We start from the raw sequence: 15,841 nt of genomic DNA on the forward strand, positions 1-15,841 counted from the left end.
TGAAGGGACTATTAAGTTGAGCGGAAGAGAAAGAACAATCAACACATGACACAAGGCAACAAGTTTCACTTGGATCGACTAAGATGCCTACATCCAAGACAGAAAAATCAGGAGGAGATTTCTTTATTTCATCGCTTGCTCTATTTATAAGATTACAATATAATAAGTGTTAGCCCTTGGAGAAAATCAACTCATGGAGATATATCAGTTGCATCCCTCCCAACGAGTTTCCTTACTCTGTTATGGAAAGACAATTCCTAAAGGAACGTTGAAGAAAAGAACGTTGCAGATCGTCGACTTTCCTTCCGCTCATTCTTTCCTCTCTTGGCTCTTTCAGCCGTTGTAAACTCAAAATAAATTATACTCTGCAACGTGCAAATGTAACAGAGCAAAAATAAGAAAAGTTGTTGATTTCCTCCCGTGGACGTAGGCGTTCAAGCCGAACCACGTAAATCCTGCCCCTGTTCTTCTTCTTGACTGACATACCATCAGATTCATTCTTTTAACATGGTATCAGAGCACCTCTGTGCATAAGACTCTGTCATTCTTTCCTCTTGTTATCAAGAGGCATCCTCTACTCATACCTATGGCAGAGTCCCATGGAAACGACAGCAGGGATTCATCCAAAACAACAAAGGATGATCACAACAATCATACCTTGAAGATCACCTCAACGTTGTTGAATGGAGCAAACTACCTCAGTTGGGCCAGAGCAGCTCGACTCTTCCTCAGTGGCAGATCAAAGATTGGGTACATAAATGGCGACGTCAAACAGCCACCCAAGACAGATCCACAATACAAAGGATGGGAGTCGGAGAACGATCTGGTAATGTCCTGGCTCTTAAACTCTATGGAATCTCACATATCTGATACACTGTTATATCAAGAGACTGCAAAAGAATTGTGGGAAACTTTGAAAGATCTTTTTAGTGAACAAAACAATGCTGCTAGAGTTTATCAGATTCAGGCCGAAATTGCTAAGTTAATCCTTGGAGACAAACCTTTGCATATGTACTTGAGCCAAAATCGTAGTTTATGGGAAGAACTTATGCAATACAGACCACCGACCTCAGATCCAGAAATTTACAAACAACGTGTAGAGGAAGACAAAGTATTCAAGATTCTTGCTGGCCTTGGTAGTGATTACGAAGGATTTAGAAGTCAAATTCTTATGACTACTCCCCTTCCTAACTTCAATAGTGTATGTCAAGCTATACAACGAGAACACTCTAGGCGTAAAGTCATGAACCAACTGCCCAATATCCAAACCAGTGAGGAATCATCCGAGAAGATGGCTTATCTTGCTCTCAACGATGCAACCACCTCAAAAAATCAAACTAGTAGCAACAGCTACCAAAGAAATCGGAGCAAGATCAAGTGCACTCATTGCAAAAAACCAGGACATCTCCGTGAGAAATGCTGGGAATTGGTTGGACGTCCTATTCGGGAGAAGGTTCCTATGACCAAGCAAAGTGACACAGCAAATTTCGTCACCAAAGAAGATCTGGAAAAATTCTTTCAGCAATTTTCCAAGACGAACTTAGTTTCCTCCCAACCTGTTCACAATAAAGAAGGTATGTCTCATGCTCTTTACACTTTTTCAAACAAATTATCTCCTTGGATTATTGATTCCGGTGCTACAGATCACATGACAAGTGACCCTTTAAAGTTAGCTAATTTAGAAAATGTAAAAAGGGGTCCTGTTTTTACTGCTAATGGAGCCCCCATTGCTGTCAATGGGATTGGGGAAGCATCTTTGCTTCAGAATAAAACCTGCTCTACAGTTTTATATGTGCCTAACATATCTGCTAGCTTAATCTCTGTTAGTAAAATAACAAAATCTCACAACTGTCTGGTTATTTTCTCTCCAAAAGGAAGTGATCTTTCAGGACCTTACAACGAGGAGGGAGATTGGTAGGGGGCGTGAACTCAATGGGCTGTACGTGATGGATCAGCCAGACTCGAGCCTTCTTACCTACTCCAAAAATGCATGTTTTTCAGATTATCAAAAGTGGCACTCTCGGTTGGGGCATATTTCAGATCGTACTTTTAAACTTTTGTTTCCTAATGTCCATGTTGATCATTTTGCTTGTGATGCATGTGAATTTGCCAAGTCATCTAGATTACCTTTTCATCATGCTTCTGAACGATCTACTGAATTCTTTGATTTGGTACATTCCGATGTCTGGGGACCAGCCCCGGTAGACTCTTATTCGGGTTATAAGTATTATGTGACTTTCATTGATGACAAGTCTCGTGTCACATGGTTATATTTTTTAAAATTCAAAAGTGAAGTTCCAAAAATTTTTGAAGAATTTTATAACATGATTTTCACACAATATAGTATTAGAATAAAAAAGCTTCGGTCCGACAATGGAGGGGAATACATGCATGAAACATTAAAAGAATTTATGCGAAAATGCGGAATTCAACCACAAAACTCTTGTGTCGGAACACCGCAACAAAACGGAGTGGCGGAACGTAAAAATCGGCAATTACTCAATATTGCCCATTCTCTCATGATACACATGAATGTTCCTCAAAAGTTTTGGACCGACGCTATTGGAACAGCTTGTTACCTTGCCAATAGAATTCCAAGCTCTAGTATTGATTTTAAAATTCCTCTTGAATTTTTGTTGAATAGAAAAATTTCCATCCAACACTTAAAAGTGTTTGGGTGTAAATGTTTTACTCATATACAAGCTGTTTTTCGAAATAAACTTGACAAAAGAGCTATGAAGTGTATTTTTCTTGGTTATTCTAGTAGAAAAAAGGGATACAAATGTTATGATCCAATTTTAAAAAAATATTTTGTGACTAGAGACGTCAAATTTTTTGAGCAAGAGCCATATTATGATCTTTCTAGACAGGAAGAAACAAAAGTCAACAACTCCATGCGCCCACTAGTTGGAATTTTTGATGATGTTCATCATGCTGCTCCTGAGCCTCTCGTCAATGACAATGCCTCCAATGAAGAACAACACCAAAACCTTCATGAACCTGAGTCAGCTGAGTTAGCCCCTCAACTTGAACTTACCAGTCAATCAAACCAACCTGTGGCGAACCAACAAACCAGTCAACTTGAGTCCACCAGTACGGAAAACCGAAAACCCTAGAAGTTCATCAAGACAAAAAAAAGTTCCATCTAAGCTTAGTGACTACTACACTTACCTATCCACCTACAACTCTCACTCCATCGACAACTACTTTACCTTTGACAACATGTCTGAATCCTACAAAGACTATATCCTAAAGACCTATTCTATCCAAGAACCAAAAAACTATGAGGAGGCTAGCAAAGACAAACAATGGAGAGATGCCATGACAGAGGAAATTTCAGCACTACAGAAAAATAATACTTGGGACCTAGTACCTCTGCCAGATGGGAAGAAGATTGTGGGATGCAAATGGATCTACAAGGTAAAATATAAAAGTGATGGCACCATTGAATGCTTCAAAGCCCGACTAGTAGCAAAAGGGTTCACTCAAACTGAAGGAGAAGATTACACTGAAACCTTTGCACCAGTTGCAAAAATGAATTCGGTCAGAACGTTACTCTCAGTTGCTGCAAATAAAGAATGGGATATTATGCAACTTGACGTAAAAAATGCATTCTTGCATGGAAATATCAATGAAGAGATCTACATGGAGGTTCCTCAAGGCATTGAAAACAAGATGGGATACGTGTGTCGATTAAAAAAGGCCCTTTATGGACTTAAGCAATCTCCACGTGCATGGTTTTCCCGTCTTAGTGATGCGCTTGCCAAGATTGGATTCAAAAGAAGCTCCGCGGACTACACCATGTTTGTTTCCACACGAGGTTCAAAGATCACAATTCTCCTTGTGTATGTTGACGACATCATTATGATAGGTGACGATATTGACTTCATGAACCGAGTCAAGAAGTATCTTCATAGCCAATTTGAAATAAAAGATTTAGGCAGATTAAGGTACTTTTTGGGTATAGAAGTAGCACACTCAGATAAAGGAATATTCTTATGTCAGCGGAAATATGTTTTGGATCTCCTTAAGGAAACTGGATGCATGGGAGCTAAGCCAGCCGACACTCCATTAGAACTCAACTGCAAACTTACGCATGATGATGGTGAAATGGTGAAAAATGTTCATAGTTTCCAAAAATTGGTCGGCAAGCTAATTTACCTTACTGTTACTCGTCCAGATATTACTTATGCAGTTAGTCTTATAAGTCAATTCATGCATAAGCCAAGATCGACACATGTGGAAGCAGCGCATAGAATAGTAAGGTATCTAAAGGGAACGCCTGGAAAAGGGATTTTAATGAAAAGAAACAAATCTTTTGAAGTCTTTGGATACTCCGATGCAGATTGGGCTGGTAATCCCAATGACAGAAGATCTACATCAGGCTATTGCACGTTTGTTGGAGGAAATCTAGTAACATGGAGGAGCAAAAAACAGTCAGTCGTAGCTCGATCAAGTGCAGAGGCAGAATATAGGGCTATGGCATCTTGCACTTGTGAACTGGTATGGTTGAAAGCTTTATTGAAAGACATGCTGGTGGACGTAAAGAACCCCATGAAACTCCTGTGTGACAACATGGCAGCAATCCATATTGGAGCAAATCCAGTTTTTCATGAGAGGACGAAACATATAGAAGTTGATTGTCATTTTATTAGAGAAAAAATTCAAGATGGAACTATAGAAACTCCATATGTTAATAGTGACAATCAACTTGCGGATATCCTAACAAAAGCTCTTGGACAGAACAAGCACAAATTTATTTCAAACAAGTTGGGACAGATTGACATCTGTGCACCAACTTGAGGGGGAGATTGTTACAGCCCTTGGAGAAAATCAACTCATGGAGATATATCCGTTGCATCCCTCCCAACGAGTTTCCTTACTCTGTTATGGAAAGACAATTCCTAAAGGAACGTTGAAGAAAAGAACGTTGCAGATCGTCGACTTTCCTTCCACTCATTCTTTCCTCTCTTGGCTCTTTCAGCCGTTGTAAACTCAAAATAAATTATACTCTGCAACGTGCAAATGTAACAGAGCAAAAATAAGAAAAGTTGTTGATTTCCTCCCGTGGACGTAGGCGTTCAAGCCGAACCACACGTAAATCCTGCCCCTGTTCTTCTTCTTGACTGACATACCATCAGATTCATTCTTTTAACAACAAGCAGCTCTCTCTTTTAAGTCACCGGTTGAGGCAATGGTAAGAGGCGAAGAAGGCACGCTCAAGTCTTTCTAAAAAATTTCATTTCCTCAAATATTTTCCAACGTTTATGTTCAATGGTTCTTGATTTCCTTAACACCAGGCAAGGAAAAAGACTCCTCCATATGGGCGCGACATTTTACGTCCATCAAACTTAATTTTTTTTAGGTTCCTTCAGTTGTGTTCAATCAACAAAACGACCTCCGTTCTCTCTTAAACAACCTGATCACAAAAGAAAACCATATTAGTTTTGTTTTAGGTGGTTGGCTTATGACTTCGAGTTAAAAGAGTCTTTGGTGACTGATGGACCGATGGTGCGTGCGTCTCACATACATATGAGTGGCTCGTCCGGAATACATGATCTCCTAGCTTGTAGAATCACTGCCTGCAATTCTTTAGTGCAAGATTTGGAAGAAGAAATATAGAATAAATTGTAGGAGAAGCATGTTCCTGATTGGCACAACTACACAAGTCAAGCATCTGATAAGTGAACTGGTGTTGCTGATCTGAAAAGCAAAGATATTCCTAAATGTCAATATTGTGGGCCCATTAGTAGTTACTGCACCTTGCTAATATCGTGAAGCTCGCAGTTTCCAAACCGTACGATTCAAATGAGTCTATTTCCATGATTTTCTTTCCTCAAAGAGCAGCAAGCCCTTGACTTCACCAGTTATTGGACTAGCAAGTGAAAATTTCGCTAAAGTTTTGATGGGATGAAACCGCAGTCGAAAAATGTCAAAGGGCCACATCTTAGAGATAGGAAACGAGTATAAAATTATATTTATTCTTTATTGTAAGGAAATACCCGTTCGGCACTGAGACTATAAGTCAACATCATCCATCTGATATAGAGGGCGTCCCGTTTACATATATGTAATCAAATTAGCGACTTCAAAGCGACCTATGCACCAAAGACTAAGCAATCCAACAAGCGCAAGTCGTGAAAGAGAATAAAACTCAAAAATTTTCACACCAAACATGTGAAGTAGTACAGGAACAGCCAAGAAAGTGAAGGCCAAGAGAGTGGGCATAAGTTGTCTTCAAATAAAAAACCTACATAAAGCCAAAACTGAGAGTCCATATAAATGATCTGCTCGAAACAAACTTTAGTTGGCCGAAGCTGAAGCAACATCCCCTGCATTAGCCTAGGGGAAGAAGCTTCGTTAGCAAGATTCGGTGAAACTCAGGCGAGCCCAGCAGTGAAGGGCACAGAAGTGCCGGGCAGCCACACATCGCCTTGCAGAAAGTTAGCCAAGGTGAAGTTGGTGGCATCGCTCGAACCCATGACGTGGTATCCAGGCCATGTCACTCTGCGGCTAGTGTCTGCCCCAGACCCGGCGTTGTTATACTCCCCATAGTACAGGGTGCTCAAAGCAAAATCACCCGACCACGGCGCCCAGCCGGAGGGATCGATCAGGCTTCCAATGAAGGACTCCATGTAAACAGTCCTCGAGTAACTCTTCCACGGCCTCCCCAGAAACGATTTTGTCTGGCCGCTGGCGGAGAGCTCTGGGGTGGCTAAAATGGTGCAATTGATTATGGAGGTCCCGGTGTTCTGGTTGGGATCGGTTCTGCCCTGAGCCGTGAACATGTTCTGCTGGCCGGACATGGGCAGCCGGGCATAGAGGTTGCAGTTCTGGAAGACGGCCGCTGCATTGCCGAAGATGAAGTCGACGGTGCCGTAAATGTCGCATTCTCTGTAGAACTGACGAAGGGAATGGGCGTAGAGAGTGTCTTGGTAGCCCTCGAAGCTGCAGCGGTAGAACGTAGAGAGATCGGCACCGTTCCGAACGGCCACGGCCTGATGTTTGGCTGGGCCAGCCGTGTTCTGCACTGTGAAGTCCCGTCCTATGAAATTCGGTCCCACCACGGCTGCACAAATTTGAAAAATCAGATATTTCCACATTATGTAGCGGCCAATCCGTATAATTTGGAGAAGGGCTGTGAGACTGATCCAACAACAGTTACACACACCGTCATAGAGACGGCAAAGGACTAGAAGACAATTGCTCTGAACCGTCGTCTACCTTACACCGCCCACATGTACATCTGGGTTAGATGTTTCACTACGCGGTTAGGCATGCCTCTACCAGGCTTGTGTTGGTGGTCAACCCACTAATTACGCATGGTTGCCGGATTGATCGAAAAAGCCCCTACTCTCATCATTACTATGTGGGCTTAGTATACTAATTAATTAATCAATAGTGTTTATACGTTTTAATATATAAGGTCAGTAAGAGACATCATTACCACATGCATATCTGAAATATATATATGCCAGAGTTTTAAAGCAAAAAAGAAGTATAATTTTACTGGTACGGCTGGCAGAAGGGAGGCTATTTCTTATTTGTATGTTACTCGGAGTGCATCTGGGCGAGATTTATATGAAAATTTCATAATGGGATATTTTCAAGCGTTAATGGCTAGTTTACAACCATTTTTTTTCTTGCGCTCTTAAAACTCTGACAGTAGGAAAGGGTGAACACTTTGAAAACAAACGTCGAAATTGGGGACCAAGGTTGCAAGAAATAGCACACAGCGCGTGAGGAAGAAGATAAAGAAAATGTGATATTAGAGAGTTTACTTAATTACCAAAGGTTGCAGATTTGTAGGTAGTGAAACCATCTCCGACGCTGTTGCTGCCGGTGACGATGGTCTTGTTGATGCCATCCCCAACCATCATCAGATTCTTCTTCTTCTTATCCACAAACACATACTCCTGGTAAACCCCAGACTTCACGTAGATCACATGGTATCCCTTTTCAGGGTGCGTGTTGTTTGGCGCCGCTGCTATGGCCTCCCCGATGGTTCCGTAGTTCCCACTCCCGTCCTGAGCAACGGTCACCATGGACTTCACATGGACGTCGCCGGTGTCGAGCGCCATCCTTCTTTTACGTCCAAAGACATCCGGTAACTTCGACCGGCTCGGGAAACCGGCAGGGCCGGCCTTCGAACCATCCAGAAGCTTGCGGTTGTTCTCGGAAAGCTGATCAGTCGTGCCGTCGGTCTTTGGCACCCAGGAGTGGGTGAACATGGCCAAGGACACACTGTAGAGCTGCGTCCCGTTCACAAGAGGGGCATGGAGGGAGTTGTCGCTCCTGAGGAAGGAGGCCTGTGTGAGCCCATCGTAACAGGTCTGCTGGTTCGTGATGATGGCACTGAGCCAGGTCTGGACGTCCACGCCCTGATCGTCCTGAAGGGTGGTGGGGTCGGTGGAGTTGAGGGTACTCAGGGAAGTGACCAAGAAGTCGGTGGTGAGCTCGGAGAGGAACAGGCAATCCTTGAGTGCGCCCAGAGCGGGTGCGCTGAGGGAAGTTTCCCCCCTGATGGTTTGGTCGACGAGGGCGGAGATCCTCGCCGACTCCTCCAACGACTTGTTGACCAGGTACCGGCCGTAGCCGAAGAGATCGGAGCGCGCGTGAGCTGGTATGACTGATTTGCAGAAAGAAGGGTCAGTGGTGACGCTGCAGGCGTGGGATGGGGCGACTTGGCCGGTGGGACTCTGTGAGAGGGAAGCAGGGATGAGGGAGGCGAAGTGGAGTACTATGGTGGTGGCGAGGAGAAGGAAGAAGCTGGTGGTGCTAGCACTAGCCATATTTGGATCTCTCTTAGTAAAAGGCTACTTATCTAAAAGAGTTCCCTAGCCAGGCTTTAGAGCTCTTTGGCTTTGTTGATGAGTGTGAGAGACGTGTGAGGAGGATATGGGCTTTATATAGATGGAAACTTCATTCATTCTCTCTCGTGTAAAACATAATTTGACTTCAATGAGACACCCAAGGTTTGGCCATATATGAGCCAGTCGACCATATATGATAGTTACAACGTGTCATGTAGCACCATTTTCTTCAAACCTGGCGAAATAGGCTCGTCAAATAAAAAACCCATGTCATGTATTATTCCTCATGCATTGTGTACAGATGGAGAAATGTTTGGTATACCAGCACTAAGGTTAGTGCTCAGTGTATTACGTGTTGTTTTAGATTACTCGCAGGTTCTAATGAAGGTCCAAACATATACACGTTCAGGAGGAGGTTTGAACGATGCTGATATGAAGACGACTGATCAACCGCTGCTTTTATTACTGTTTACCCTAGGCGTTTCCATAAAGTTGTCTTGGCTTCCGAAAGTAGGAAAAGTTTATGAGGATTCATATTGTATTTGCTGAAGCCGGCCGGCTGGTTAAACGACTAAGCTCACTCGTGGGGTAATTAATTATGTTGACGATTGATGCACTTAGTTCAGCCCGCCGTATACAGAATGGCAACAAGCTTGAATTTATTACATTGGTGGCGCTAAGCTCCTGGTCCGCAAAAGACGAGATTCATCAACCGTCGTTCACCTTGTCGACTGTAAGGTCATAACCATAGGATTGGCACGGTTCGAGTTTCGGCTGGGTGATCAGACTAATTGGGTCGGCTGGATACGTTAAGTCAACTTTCTCTGTGCCCAACTCTTGTTTCCCATAAAAGCTAAGTGTCGTGTTGCTCAGAATGTCAAGCCAGAACGTTGGATGTGACAGTGTGAAGCATCAGGGTTGACTAGTAAAGTCAAAACATGCATTTAGGCACCAATTTAATTTTCATGCAAAGTTTTGGCAAGAAACAAGTATGCACATATTTGCCCCGCCAATCAAGCAGCACGTCAATCCAAACTCCTTAAGAAGGGATTTTGATTATTTGGAATTTGAACTCCAAGGTTCTAATGTGGATTTGATGTGGCATGTTTTTGCTAATATGGTAAAAGCTCCATGGTAAAATCCATAATTCATCAAACTAAGGATCTTTTATTAAACCTAGTGTCCATATTTTATATCCTACTTTACTTCTTTGCATTGAAAAATGGTCGGATTTAAGATCAGAAGGTCTGGTCTTAAATCTAAGACTCTCAAATTCTAAAAATTTCAAATCAAAGGCCATCCAATGCACTTTAATGGTTTTCTTCCAAACTATGGCCACCGGCTGGGAGGACTTTTCTCATACGATTTGTCCCGTGGTGGTGGGTCAACCTGCAACCCTGCTAGCAATGATGAAAAAAAAAAAAATCTTCTTAGTCTCTCGATCTCATCTCACTTGATCAACGGTGGGAGATGGATCTCCACCCTGAATAAAACAAGACGTGCAGCGTGAAGCTTTTGGTCGATGACTTCTATGTCCTTAAACTCATGATTAAGAAGATGAAAAGAGTTCCAGCTAATGGAAAATGGTGGAACTGTGCACCATCCGTATCTATATATAGGAGATGGGATATTCAGAGCACTTCATTACCTTGTTGCTTTGTGTGTTGTAGAGTAAATTCTTCCCAAGATTATGTAACCTCCATCTATTTGTATATCTTTCTCATTGGCAAAGCGCATAATATAGGCAGCATCTTTAAGCGCAGGGTCTAAACCAAGAGTGTCTGCAGATCCCAAAAAATAAGAGCCGAAGCCTGCGAGGCTAGTTGGCCGATGATTCCATTTCGTGTGGAGAAATTTTTTAATTTCGTGCAGAGATGAGGATGAAAAGAAAGGGACTGGATTTGTGTATGTGCCGGCTTTAAGCGGACAGATCGATCACGAAATGTGGCATGGAAACAGATTTCGGACGACAACTTTTGGATCAAATCGTTTTCATCCTTCCCCTGAATTGTTATTGTTCATGTGCTCAAACAAGGATAGCTGTTGCATGCTGCTCACACATCGCCTACCTCTGCAGCCGTTACCGGGTTTTCTCCGTGTGCGAGAGAGTGCGTGGTATGGAAAGGAGGATGCTGTTCCCAGGATTTCCGCGGCCCAGGTAAAAGCCATTCCTTTTACTGAATTTGATGTTATAGATCTCGGATTCGCCATAGTATTTTTAATTCGTCGAAGGACATACTTTGACTCAATATCCTTTTGGAAACCATATTAAAATATTCAATATTTTTACTTAAGGCATTGCTAACAATCTATTTTTTTGTTCTTTTATACGTTGAGATCCACGGCTCACAATCTTACGGAAGATCTGAGGGTTGAGGGTCTGATCTTAAACCCATAGATCTGAATGCTTAAGAACCATGACGCAATGTGTTCAGATGTCAGGTAAACAACATGCACGTATTCACATGTATGTTGAAAATGAGGAGTAATCATATCTTGATACCAATATCCTGAGGACTTATAATGTGAAAACTGAGCCCAATTTAACTATGATCTCATCTAAAGATTCTTAGACTTTGAGGTCTACGTGCTTAAGATCTGCAGTTTGGATTCGAGTGATTCCCAATCGTTGGTTTGATAATCTGTGAATCTAGCGTGGAAACTGGAAAGCCATGTCGAATCTGATCCACTGAGTCAAGCAATCCAGTCAACAAAACGCGGTTTGCGTCCAGCTGCTTCTTTCTCCGATGACGCACACAATCCCGATCCATTGAGTTGGGACTGGTGATGAACGACCAAAGTATTGATCATCTCTGAGTTTGGCTTACAGTTCTGGTTTTAGAAAACCTGTCTAACCTTTTCTTTACTAAATTAAGAAAACGCGTCTAACTTGTGTAGAAAAATAATCTTACCGGATAATACATTTAACGTGCCTAATTTTTCCTTTACAACCAATCACATCTTTGCCACTGTTAAATTGCACTTGTTCATGGGTAATATAGCCACATAAATGCGATTTCCAAGTCTGAACTCTTCAGCCTGAGAGTTGATGTAAAATATAGAACTTCCCGACGATGATACGCGCAAATGAAATTGTAAAAGTGTGCAGATCACTGTTATTTAAAGTAAATGGGTATGAATATCTCAATTGCACCGTCAATAAACAACTCAACCAGCCAAATTAGACGCACCATTTCGAATTGGTTGAGTTTGAAGCTACTAAATACAGAAGGCGACCAAGTCGCGTAACTTATTGATCATATGCTGCTGAAGAATAACCAAACGAAGGGCCATCCTCTTCGAGGGAGCTTAATTATTGATCATGTAAGTGAATAAATCTAGTGTGGTCAAGCGAGACCAGCAGAGAAAGGCACAGATGTGGCAGGCAACCACACATCGCCTTGCACGAAATTAGTCACCGTGAAGTTGGCGGCATCAGTTGAACTCATGATATGATATCCCGGCCATGTCACTCTGCTGCTGGTGTTAGATCCCGGGCCCCTGTTGCTGTATTCCCCGTAGTACAAGGTGCTCAGAAAATCATTTCCGGACCATGGCGCCCAGCCAGATGGATCGATCACGCTATCGATGAAGGATTCCAGGTAAACCGTTCTCGAATAGTTCTTCCACGGCCTACCCAAGAACGACTTGATCTGGCCATTGGCCGACAGATCGGGAGTAGCCGATATGGTGCAATTGATTATGGAGGTGCCCGTGTTCTGGTTGGGATCGGTTCTGCCCTGGGCCGTGAACATGTTCTGTTGGCCGGACATGGGCAGCCGAGCGTAGAGGTTGCAGTTCTGGAAAACAACCGCCGCGTTGCCGAAAATGAAATCTACGGTGCCGTAGATGTCACATTCTCGGTAGAATTGACGGAGGGAATGGGCATAAAGAGTGTCTTGGTAACCCTCGAAGCTGCAGCGGTAGAACGTGGACAGATCAGCACCGTTCCGGACGGCGACGGCCTGATGTTTCGCTGGACCAGCCGTGTTCCGCACAGTAAAGTCCCGTCCGATGAAATTTGGTCCCACCACAGCTGCACAAAGTTGGAAAATTTAGTCGAGGTTGCCTCACGAAGCCGTGCAAAATAAATAGTTCATGAAAAAAATGGTAATATTTGGGATAATGCATGACATGTAAATCGGTAACCGGTGAAGATTTCCTACTATTCCATGCGCAAGTAAATGGCCAATCGTTCTTTAGCACAAGTAGAACCTGGATTTAGTAAATATTAGGAGAGGTTTTATAACAGATTAAGTCTAGGATATTACTTTTATATTTTTTTATTACTTTACAACTTCTATATCAAGATGTATGAAAATTTTTTATACAACTTCATTCAAGTATCGACTTGCCCTATTGACAGATTTAGCGGCCGATAAGAAACTCATATGGTCTCACATTCAGGAGTGGCATCTGCTGGCTAGTCCATCTTTTCAGTGACGGCCATACGCTGCCGTGACACGCTTGCACACAAATACAAGCACGCTCGCAAACACACGAACCCCATATTATATAGAACTTAAAAGAACTGCTTAATTTTATCGTAATTAATCATGTGTAGGAAATGCCACATTTCCTAAATGTGTGATTTTTAAAAGACATCGCACCCTTTCCGGCCTGTGTTCAGCTCCAATAAAGGAGATGGAAGGATGAAGAAGAGGAAGAATGATGAAGGAAAATGTTGAAGAGAGCTTAGTTACCCAGAGTTGCGGAGTTGAACGTGGTGAAGTTATCTCCCACGCTGCGACTACCGGTGATGATAGTCCGGTTGATGCCATCCCCGACCATCATCAAGTTCTGCTTCTTCTTGTCCACGGACACATACTCTTGGTACACCCCAGCCTTTACGTAGATGACATAGTATCCCTTGCTCGGCAGAGTATTATTTGGCGCGGCGGCAACCGCCTCGGAGATGGTACTGTAATTTCCACTGCCATCCTGAGCAACGGTGACAATGGTTTTCACCAGCACACTACCAGTGTCAAGAGCCATCCTCCTCTTGAGCCCGAAAACGCCCCGGTTCACCCAGCTCGGCAAACCGCCTTGGCCGACCTTCAAATCGTCGAGAAGCTTGCGCCCGGGCTTGAGGGCCCTCCTGTGCTTGAATTTTGGGGCCCATGAGTGGGTGAACATGGCAAGGGACACGCTGTAGAGTTGTGTCCCGTTCACAAGTGGGGCATGCAGGGAATTCTTGCTTGTCAGGAAGGAAGCCTGGGTGAGACCATCGTAGCAGGTCTGCTGGTTCGTGACGATGGCGCTCAGAAGGGTTTGGACGTCGTCGCCCTGGGTGTCTTGCAGGGTGGTGGAGTCGGATGAGTTCAGGGTGCCAAGGGAGGTCACCAAGAAGTCGGTGGTGAGTTGGGAGAGAAGCAAACAATCATGGAGCGCACCCAGAGCGGGTGTGGTGAGGGTGGTGTTGTACCTTATGGTTCGGTCGATGAGGGCGGCGAGCCTCGCCGACTGGTCCAGCGACTTCTTGACCAGGTACCGGCCGTAGCCATAGAGATTTGAGCGCGTTTGAGGGGGTATTACGGATTTGCAGAAGGAAGGGTTAGTGGTCAAGCTGCAGGCATTGGCTGGGGGGAGCTGGCCGGTAGAATTCTGTGAAAGGGCAGAGGGGATGCAGGTGGCGAGCAGGAGGAGGAGCACTGGGAAGAAACTGGTTGTACAAAGAGTTGCCATGGTTGTAGAAAGTAGTATTTCTCTGCAACTCCTTGGCTTCGTTGGTGAGTATGAGACTCATGGGGGAGGCGGAAGTGTGCTTATATATACGTTCCTCTGGTGGGCGGACGCGGGGGTTCACTAAATTTTTTTTCTCATTTCTACGCCACTTCATTGTTTCGTGATTAGGACAAGTATCTTTGACGTTGTAGATCAATGTGATATGGTAAAATCGGTCAAGCAACGCGTTTGTTGACGGACGATTTTGAAGGTGAACCTAAATGCCGGACGCAGGAATACCTGAAGGAAACATACGCGAGTGATTTTTCACAAGAACTAAGTTTGTTGATTCACACACACACAAAATCATGCACTGAAAGAAGAAGTCGGATGTGTCCAAGTGTTTCGCAAAGAAAAATGGATTTGACAAAAGGCAAATTCTAATTCGTCTACTATTCTATAACAGTATCTATTTGGCCTCTACTTATATAATGTTTTCTAGAATTGTCTTATACTTTTCCTTTTTCTCAAGCTCCTGTTGGCCACATAATATACCATTTTTCAGGAAAAGGTAATTTGCATCTGATTCAATCTTCTCATGAAGGTAAAACATTCTTGGTATCCATGGATTCCCTCAAAACGGAAGTTGCGCTTAGAATGACTAAGGAAGAAGAGGACCGGCCTGCAAAACCTGAAATAAGAAATCTTTTAACATCAAACTGATCATGAAGAGGGACTGCCGACGATGTTAGATGAAGTATATTCTTATGCTCGGTTGAAGTCAACCTCGAAAAACGCGGATTCAATTTCTCTTTCTACCGATATAATTGCAACCCACCAATTTTTTAGGCTTATTTCGAAATCTTGGCCCCCATCTTTTCGTTCAAACTTGTCCAATAGTCATGACAGTTTATATATATATATATATATAAACACACTGTGCACTAAGCAAGAAAAGTGTACTACTCACCCCTTTTTTTACATAAATAGGACAGCTGGTCTACATCTAATAAATGCATAGTGGTTTCGGAACTAATAAGTACATAATCCATTTGTTTATATTTCGTATCATAAGGTGCACGCCTTAAAGTCACTTTGGATCAGTCTTAAGATAATGCAATATAGATTCAAGCTCCGGGTTGAGGTTTTTAAAGATAAGATCTCTTATTTTTCATCGAACGAAATGTCTTTCTTAGTGAAATGAAGCATGCAGCTCGAAATTGGCTTGTTCAATTACCTCGATCCAGGCACCATTGGTTTACATGTAAACGCAGTTTATTAGAACTTGGCATAAAACTGATTTTAGCGCTCTATGGGAATATGATTAACTATTTATCATTTCAAAAGTCTAAAAATCAAATTAC

At 43.1% G+C, this 15,841-nt stretch overlaps 2 protein-coding genes across 2 annotated transcripts; both read right to left on the bottom strand.

The window, feature by feature from the left end:
* Positions 1–6,380: 6,380 nt before the first annotated feature.
* LOC116262701 (pectinesterase-like) lies at positions 6,381–8,792 on the bottom strand. Its single transcript, XM_031642183.1, has 2 exons — positions 7,790–8,792; positions 6,381–7,069 (listed from the first exon to the last, which is right to left on the bottom strand). The coding sequence occupies exons 1-2, from the start codon at positions 8,790–8,792 to the stop codon at positions 6,381–6,383; spliced, it is 1,692 nt and encodes a 563-aa protein (XP_031498043.1).
* A 3,109-nt stretch (positions 8,793–11,901) lies between these two features.
* LOC116262879 (pectinesterase-like) lies at positions 11,902–14,537 on the bottom strand. Its single transcript, XM_031642409.2, has 2 exons — positions 13,517–14,537; positions 11,902–12,849 (listed from the first exon to the last, which is right to left on the bottom strand). Exons 1-2 carry the CDS (start codon positions 14,496–14,498, stop codon positions 12,161–12,163), a joined length of 1,671 nt encoding a protein of 556 aa, XP_031498269.1. The 5' UTR covers positions 14,499–14,537; the 3' UTR covers positions 11,902–12,160.
* Positions 14,538–15,841: the final 1,304 nt, after the last annotated feature.

The sequence above is a fragment of the Nymphaea colorata genome, chromosome 10 (genome assembly GCF_008831285.2).
Source record: "Nymphaea colorata isolate Beijing-Zhang1983 chromosome 10, ASM883128v2, whole genome shotgun sequence".
NCBI lineage: Eukaryota > Viridiplantae > Streptophyta > Magnoliopsida > Nymphaeales > Nymphaeaceae > Nymphaea > Nymphaea colorata.